The following is a 9,187-nucleotide window of genomic DNA, read 5'->3' as shown; positions in this document are numbered from 1 at the left end:
ATAGATAGATAGATAGATAGATATATAGATAGATAAATAGATAGATAGATAGATAGATAGATAGATAGATAGATAGATAGATAGATAGATAGATAGATAGATAGATAGATAGATAGATAGATAGATAGATAGATAGATAGATAGATAGATAGATAGATAGATAGATAGATAGATAGATAGATAGATAGATAGATAGATAGATAGATAGATAGATAGATAGATAGATAGATAGATAGATAGATAGATAGATAGATAGATAATAGATAGATAAATAGATCGATAAATAGATAGATAATAGATAGATAGATAGATAGATAGATAGATAGATAGATAGATAGATAGATAGATAGATAGATAGATAGATAGATAGATAGATAGATAGATAGATAGATAGATAGATAGATAGATAGATAGATAGATAGATAGATAGATAGATAGATAGATAGATAGATAGATAGATAGATAATAGATAGATAATAGATAGATAGATAGATAGATAGATAGATAGATAGATAGATAGATAGATAGATAGATAGGTATATAGAACGATAGGTTAAGTTTTTTATAGAAAATTTTCCAAAATTTCAGCTCTTTTTAGAAAATTTTCTAAAATTTATCTTTTTGTAAAAAAATTTCGAAATTTTACAATTTTTGGAAATATTTCCGAAATTTCACTTTTTTATAGAAAATATTCCAAAACTTTCCATTTCAAAAAAAATTTAGCTTTTCTAAAAAAATATATTTTTTGTTATAAAAAATTTCTAAAGTTTCTATTTTTATAGAAATTTTTTTGCGAATTTATCTTTTTTACAAAGAAACTTCACAAACGAATTAATTACCTGTGGTTCCATGTGTTCCTTTTGGCTAAATATAGTATGTGCCACGCCGCATATCAAATAAGCAATACCAAAACGTTGTAAAACTCCCATTATTCTTAAATTTTCCAGATTTGGACCATTTATAGAATTTAAACATAAACCTATAGTAAACAGTTTAATAGATCTCTGAAATAGAATGAAATTGTAGATAAAATCTTATTCAAATAAAAAAACAACATTACCCAGATAATTCTTAAACATATACGCAATTTAGTTGTGCCTCTTGCCAATTGAGACTTAACCGAAATGGGTATACAAACACCCATTATCCATAGAAAAGAGGGAAAAACAATATCAGCCAAATGTAAACCATTCCAGGGAGCATGTTCAATCCACCAATAATCACCACCGCCACTATTAACAAATATCATTAGGACAATGGCCATGCTGAAATGAATTGTATACAAATGAAATTCCTTAATCCAAAATATTTTGTAAAATTTAAAAATTTACCCTCTAAAAGCATCCAAACTACGCATACGTTTACGCTGCTGTATAGTGGGTGGTGGTACAGGAGCTTCATTAGCGGCAGCATTAGCTAAAACTTCCTCATAACGGTAAGAACGCCAGGCACATAAAGATATTTTCAAAACGCTTAAAATTAAGGCAACCAAAATAAAAACCGATAAAAGGGCTAAAAATAAACAGAAAATAATTATAAAAAAACTGACTTTAAACCAAAAATAAACGTTCAACCTACATAAATTAACCTCAACTCCTTCATTATCCACCTCCCATCCACAGGTACCATTTTCATATAAAGTCAAATTATAAACACCGAATTCTTTCAAGTCCGTTGGCCTCAAATCACATAATGAGGTACTAAAATTTAAAAAAATAACAACAACAATCAATAAATAAAATTATTATGTGTTTCTTCTCTCATTATACACTTACTCATTATTGAAGGCATAACGTCCCACATCATTGGTCAGTAATTTAAATTTTAAACCATGAGCCACATTTATATTATTCGAGGCACTTGTAATGTTGTCATTATTGTGTTCATGTAAAGCTTTCACTTTGCTATAGGGGCACTAAAACACAAACAAAAGTGATTTTTTTTAATTGTAAAACTTAAATGGTGTAATTCAACCATACATACCGTATAACATTCATCGGAGAGACTATACAAATAAGTTACTTTATGATAAAAGGTCTTTGACACTAAGTAAGCTTCATCCACTTTTAAATTACGCATATTAAGTCCACGCCATATTGGCTCAATATATTCGGTTAAGGCAGCCATTTTTTGCTAGTTAAAAATCTAGAATACATAGAATTATTCATATATTTTAGGAAGATCAACTTGTGCAGGATCATATTTCAGTATCATATCACTATAGAACAGAGAGTTTATTGTTATTATTGTCACTAACGTGGACATCAAAGATTGGGAATAGAAACAAACGTTCAACGATATTTTAATTTTAAACAAAATAAGATAGTTTTATTAATTCATTTTCCGTATGAATACGCTCTTAAAAATAATATTAAAAAAGAATAATAAAATAAAATGTAGGATGCTTCTCGACTGTTCGTATCGCGTGCGTCTTTTTCTACTACATAAACATTTCTTTTCAATAATTATACAAGTTCAAAAAGGAAAAGTTAACAACTATGCAGAGTTGTATTTTCACAGGGTGACAGCTCGGCCTCTTCTGACTCTGAATCGTCCTCGATTTCGCAAGATGACTCGTCAAGAGTGGGGCAACTGCTGCACCAGGGTTTGATCTTCTCAGCTGTGTAGACTGAAGAAAACTTTCGGTTCGTAATCTGAATTCCGGGAATGTCTTCAACAAGATACCTGTCATTTCCCAGCGCTTTGGTAATAATGTAAGGGCCTCGAAATTTTGGCTCGAGTTTTCTCGAATCGCCCGTAGCAGGAGCTTCATTTTCAATTACAACCAAGTCGTTTTCATCATATTTCCTGGGCGTTGTGTGTCTGGAGTTAAAACGCTTTTGCCATTTCTCTCGTTCCTTTTGAACATTCTCCACTGCAAGGCTACGCTTGTCGGCCATTGGGAGTTCGTTCTCAACAATATCATCATGGATGGCTGCTACTAAATGGTTAGTTGTCACATCACGTAGTTTAAAATCGAATATAAGTTCGTTGGGCGTAAAGCCAGTTGTCGAGTTCCTTTGAGAATTTACGGACCATTGAAGGTCACGTAATGTCAAATCCCAGTCCTTTGGGTCTGCAACTGTAGTTCGAATATACGAAAGAATGGTCTGATTTGCACGTTCGACCTGACCGTTCGCTCTTGGAGTGCGGACCGCAGTTTTAATATGCCTTATTGTATTGTGGTTGCAATAGTCCTCAAACGCTTTCGAAGTATAAGCTGTTCCCCGATCGCTAACAATACATTCAGGAAGACCAAAGTAGTTTGTCATTTCATTAAGTGCGTTGATGACCGGAGCTGCTTTTGTATTACGTACTGGTTTCACAATCAAGTATTTGCTAAATGAATCGGAAATAGCCAAAATGTAGCACTGTCCCCTCTTGCTTCGCGTAAAAGGGCCGAGGTGATCAATATGGACCTTCTGAAATGGTATTGGCTGGACGTCACTATAATGTAATTGTGCCTCGGATTTACCACTACGGTTCTTATAGTAGCAACAGGCGATACAGCTGGCGATGTAGTCCTTCGTATATTTACGGATTTTCGGAAACCAGAATTTTTGTTGAATCCGCTGAATCGTCTTATCTAAACCAAAATGACCCATGTCGTCGTGGGAGTATTTGACGATTCTCCATCGGATGTGCTTTGGAATAACTAATTTTAGACCCTCTTTGTCCTTGTGATAAAGTCGGTGATTACGTAAGGAGTACTCTGATCTTATTTGCTTCTCTTGGTCTGACTTTAATTCACCTTTCAGCACAGCCATAATATTAATAAGTTTTTCGTCCTTCAGTTGCATAGTAACCACCCAATCGTCCACGTCGGCGGTGACCTTCATAATAAACCCAGCTGGTTCGATTTCGGTTGGCAGGTTATCTGGGACACGGCTTAAGGCGTCTACGTGTGCCATACGGCTACCTTCACGATGTACCAAAGTGAAATCATATTCAAGGAGCCGCATCCACCATCTGGCAATCTTTGGTTTTAGCTCCTTGTTGGTCTTTACATTGGTAATTGCGGAACAATCAGTTACCAGGCGGAAATGTTTCCCCAACAGATAAATCCTAAAACGATCGAGCGACTCCACCACGGCGAGAACTTCAAGCTCATAACTGTGGTACCGACTTTCGGTGTCAGTACAGTGGCGGCTATAATAGAAAACTGGTTTCCATTGATTACCATCAACAGATTGTAACAAAATACCAGCGAGACCTAAACTGCTGGCATCAGTGTGGACTTCATGCTGTGCATTGCCATCGTAAAGTGCAAGAACTGGTTCATTGGTGAGAACTTCGATAAGTTTTTCAAACGATTTTTGTTGATCCTCACCCCAAACAAAAACATCATTCTTTCGTAACATCATCGTTATCGGTCTCGAGATCATTGAATAATCCTGCACGAATTTCCTAAAAAACCCCGTTAAGCCTAGGAATCTTCTTACCTCGGTTATGTTCCTCGGTGGACTGAAATTTCTAATTGCACTTGTCTTTTCGTTACCCGGCCGTATACCATTGCCATCAATTATATGCCCCAGGTAGGAAATTGTTTTTGAAAGAAAAGAACATTTGTCGAGTCGTAAGGTAAGACCACTTTCGGTCAAGATCTCCAAAAATTTATCAAGACGTAATAAACCTTCCTCAATAGATTTACTTGGTAGCACAATATCATCCAAGTATGCCAGAATTTCACCGGGTTTCATTCTGGATACAAGCTTATTCATGACAGATTGAAAAACGGCTGGGGCATTCACAAGACCGAAAGGCATTCGGTTATATTCAAAATGTCCATCGTGAGTAACAAAAGCGGTGTACTTTTTGGACTCTCCGTCAACTTCTATCTGATGATATCCCATGCGAAGATCTAACGTCGTATAATATTGGTTGTTGGCAAGTTGAGCAAATTGTTCTTCCATAATCGGCATTGGGTAGGGTGTCTTCTCTGTAATAGCGTTTAGCCCACGGTAGTCAACGCACATACGGTGTTCACCATTGCTTTTGTTGACCAAAACTACAGGCGATGCGTAGGTCGAATCGGATGGACGGATGATTTCGTGTTCAAGCAGATCATTAGTGATGTTTGTTAATATTGAGCGCTTTGCGAATGGAACCCGATACGCTTTCGCCTGGATAGGTTTATCGGAGGTAAGATGAATCTCCATTTTAGCGACATTACACTTTCCAAGGTCAGAAGTATTTTCCGCAAAACAACCACGATGTCTCAGAAGTAATTCCTTCAATTGGTCTCGCTCGGAAGGCGCTAGCACTTCTGAGGCTTGGATACTATCGAGCTTCTCCAAACGACAATCATCGTCTTCGATAATTAATCGTTTACCTTTACCACATAGAACGTCCCTACCCAATAAAACATTTTCACTTAAAAATTCATCTTCGACGACCAGTAAATCAACACCAAACGAATTGTCATCAATCACCATGACAGCATGTACTTTACCTGTACATTTGTATTGTCCACCACCAAAACCTTCCAAAGAAACATTCGTATCATTAACCTTACCGACTGTATGAGCATATGATCTACGGATCAGCGACCGGTTACTACCAGGATCTACAAACGAATTTGATTCGTGTCCGTTGACATTGACCACTTTCACTATATCATTTCCAACTGGCGGTACTGATGTTGAGTCAATTTGATTCACGGATGTTCTCTGCGTTGATTTCTCGGGGCATTTATCGACAGTGTGTGTAGTACGTTTACAGTTGGTACATCTGGGTTTCTTAGATGGCTCAGGACAATTTACGGAAAAGTGTCCTAGTTGCGAACAGTTGTAACATTTTACCCTGCTCGATGAAGAAGTGGTATTGTTGTCTCTTTTAATACCTTTTGTACTGTTTACTCTGTTCTCATTTGACGCCGATGATTTGGCCTGCCTTTGTACTGTTGAGTTCATGACATCGTTGTAGTTGCAGTAACTAATAATGTCCTTAAGCAGCTGATTACACGAATCATACTCATTCGAGATCTTCTTCCTTAAATCTGGTTCGTTAATGCCATTTATGACGTGTCTAGCTATGGCAGATTCGGGTAAACCACCTCTAGTACCCAGAGCGTACATCTTGAAATAGTATTCATGCGGTGGTTCGTCAAAACGTCGTTTCGTGTGGCACATTTTTATATGAATATCAGCTGAATTATCGACATAGGGAAAATCTCTCAAAAATTTGTCCACAAACTGTTGCCAAGAACCAAAAACAATTTGCAACGAATCCACCCAATACTTTGCGGGGCCATGCATCTTCTGCTGCACCGCAAATATTAGATTATGGTCATTCCACCCGTATGCTGCCTTTAATACGTTAACGCGTCTAACGAACTGAGAAGAATTTACTGATTCCTCTATTGATGGGTTAAATTCCGGTAGAATTGCTATCATCTCCCTTACATCATTATATGGGCTGGATATAAAACAGTTGTTAGGCGGTAAATATTGTTGTTGTTGTTCACAGACGTTGAACGTTGATGTCGGGAACTGTCGTTGACTACCGTAGTGCATTTGTGCGCAGTTTGACGATGGGCCTGTAGCATGAGCTCCTGTTACATAGCACGAAGTTTGTTGTGGAATCTGTATGTTGTTCGCAGAAATAGTATATTGTTGATCAATACGTGGTATTGTGGACGAAACATAAACTGGCGGCTGGTATGTACTACCACCTTCCGTAACATATTGTGAAATCGGTAGCTGTCTGGCAGAGTTAGAAATGACGTTTTGTGTTACTGGAGGCAATATTTCAGGCTGATGACATGTGGAGCTTGGAGAAATAACGTGTTGTATTGGCGTTCGAATCATTGGCAATTTGTCCATATTACATCCATTTGCGGCTGGGGCTATTATATCGACACCGCTAAACGAGTTGCCTGACGTAACAATAGGGGGGCTATTTCCGTGTGAAATAGCAACATTTGTACTGCGCACTGGAGAACCTTCTATTGAAGCGAATGTCTGCATCGGCGATGACGCTTGCGACGGTTGGAACCGCATTGACGTTGCACGCATATCTGCTAATGTCTTTTCCAACTGTTTAACTCGTTCCGTCATAGTAGGTAAATTACGCATTTCACCAATATCCTCCAGTCGTTCAATTAATTGTTTCTTATTCCCCGAGCACGACACACCGATCTCTCTACACTTCGCTTGTAGATTCTTAACCGTCATACCATGTAAGTTTTCCATGATCGTGCGTTTCGTTTAGGTCGGTTGTCTAATTAGATTTTCAATTAGCGTTCGTATTTAGACTTGTTGGATTCACGATCCCACTTCTGAAATAATGTCACTAACGTGGACATCAAAGATTGGGAATAGAAACAAACGTTCAACGATATTTTAATTTTAAACAAAATAAGATAGTTTTATTAATTCATTTTCCGTATGAATACGCTCTTAAAAATAATATTAAAAAAGAATAATAAAATAAAATGTAGGATGCTTCTCGACTGTTCGTATCGCGTGCGTCTTTTTCTACTACATAAACATTTCTTTTCAATAATTATACAAGTTCAAAAAGGAAAAGTTAACAACTATGCAGAGTTGTATTTTCACAGGGTGACATTATGTTGCATCATATTCGCTTTAGTTCATAGTCTCCTTTAGACTATAATATAAACTATTCGTCCTAACAAATTCGGTGGCGGACAAGAACCCGGTTATCGCTAATACATGTCCCAAAACGTTTCCTAGTAAGAACTGGTTTTTGATTTCCTATTTTTAGTTTAATGTAGATCTCCCCGAAATGTCTCCAGGTTTTCCCTTTTCTTCTTCTACTCTATTAGAATCACATCCTTTAGAATAGAGAAAGCTCGTGTTTAAGAAAATTTAATATCTTAGTGAGAAGCCTATTCATTCAGTCATATTTCGGCCACATTATATTTGCATTTTACAAGCGGCCACAGCGGTCTATCTAATCTATTATTTTAAAGTCTGTAATGTATTAAAGTGTACACTAAAAAGTGATATTCCAATTAGCACATTGGTTTCTATAGTTCTTTGTGAAGTTCCTGCTTACTACCCAGGGAATTTTCTAAAGAAATTGTTTGGTCAAAAACTACGTATCCCACAAGTACATGATGTGCAGCAGCAAGCACATATCAAGTTTGTAACGTCTCAAACCCACTCTGTGAAGTTTCCAAAACTTTTGACAAGTGGCAGGTAAATGAAAATCTCCTAATGTAGGGGAGTAAAATCCCCGTTGAATGAATTATATTTGCAACTTTCCACACAAAGGAAATTAACACTATGTTGTTTTTAATAATTTTTGTGTATCACATCATCACTATTTATTATTATTTCAGTTCAATGGCTAAAAAACACTTTAAATTCAAAGTTAATTTGTTTTTTATTATTATTATACTCATCCTTCAATATCAACCACTTGTTATAATTTTTTTAATTGCTAATTAAACTTTACCAGTATAAAATGATTATTTTAAGACTTATTAACACTTATTTAAACATTTTGTTTTTATTTAAATCTTTAAAGTTACAAATTAAATGCAATTTTATTAAAAGTTTAGTTAAAAACAACTCAGCCAGTTGTTGTTGTTGTTGTTTTGAAGTTTTCAACGTCAATGTTTTCACTTTTTTCGTTTGTTGAATATTTTGTTGTTTTCACGGTTTTTGTTTTGATTTATTTTAAGCGCAAGCAGTGTTGTAAATAAATGAACACTTTAACAGCAATAACAAATATTGTTATAGAATAATCAATAAAAACACAATATAAATTTTACAATAGTTTTAGTTTTCTTATTTTATTAATGTATTTTTTATCATTTCATTTTTTAGGTCTAAAATTGGAAGAAGTCATTCAACATATCCATGAGCTAACAATATATCGGATTAAACGCCAAACAACCTTTAGGCAGTAGGAAGTAAAGTAATAAATTATTTGGATTATATCAAATAAAAATATAATTAATAATAATAATAACAACAATAATTTCGAGTTTAATTTTACGAATTAAAACAAATTCCAATAGTTTTTCTTTGCTTTTAATGAAAATAATACATTTCATGGTATTCCTTATAAAAATCGCTAGAATAGTGTTCTTTGTATAAGAAAAGACATCTGGTTACATTATTTCTTATCGAAGGCTAACAAAAATCAAGTGGCAACACTGGTTTTAATGTAAATGAAACACAGAGTTGTCATAAAAAACACTCTTAAGACAGAG

The 9,187-nt window shown here is 35.5% G+C and overlaps 1 protein-coding gene across 3 annotated transcripts in view; it reads right to left on the bottom strand.

Annotated features, from left to right (window-relative positions):
- The window catches only part of LOC119600703 (heparan-alpha-glucosaminide N-acetyltransferase), a 9,860-nt gene extending 1,128 nt beyond the window's left edge, over nt 1-8,732 (bottom strand). Inside the window, exons 1-7 of one of the 3 annotated variants that reach the window (XM_037951149.1) lie at nt 8,425-8,732; nt 1,984-2,145; nt 1,776-1,915; nt 1,579-1,700; nt 1,332-1,512; nt 1,061-1,265; nt 840-1,004 (exon numbers count right to left, since the gene is read on the bottom strand). In XM_037951149.1, coding sequence (XP_037807077.1) covers nt 840-1,004; nt 1,061-1,265; nt 1,332-1,512; nt 1,579-1,700; nt 1,776-1,915; nt 1,984-2,127 — 957 coding nt within the window. In that variant the 5' untranslated portion in view covers nt 2,128-2,145; nt 8,425-8,732. Of the gene's footprint in view, nt 1-839; nt 1,005-1,060; nt 1,266-1,331; nt 1,513-1,578; nt 1,701-1,775; nt 1,916-1,983; nt 2,146-2,257; nt 2,395-7,177; nt 7,317-8,424 lie in introns of those variants that run through there. The other 2 variants (XM_037951150.1, XM_037951151.1) reach the window with 2 other exon arrangements.
- Between the last annotated feature and the right edge of the window lie 455 nt (nt 8,733-9,187).

Source organism: Lucilia sericata, unplaced genomic scaffold (genome assembly GCF_015586225.1).
Source record: "Lucilia sericata isolate MDLA Ls3-8-SP2 unplaced genomic scaffold, ASM1558622v1 Contig000119F_arrow, whole genome shotgun sequence".
NCBI lineage: Eukaryota > Metazoa > Arthropoda > Insecta > Diptera > Calliphoridae > Lucilia > Lucilia sericata.
Note: the sequence above shows the minus strand (reverse complement) of the source record. Positions and strands in the feature narration are given on the sequence as shown.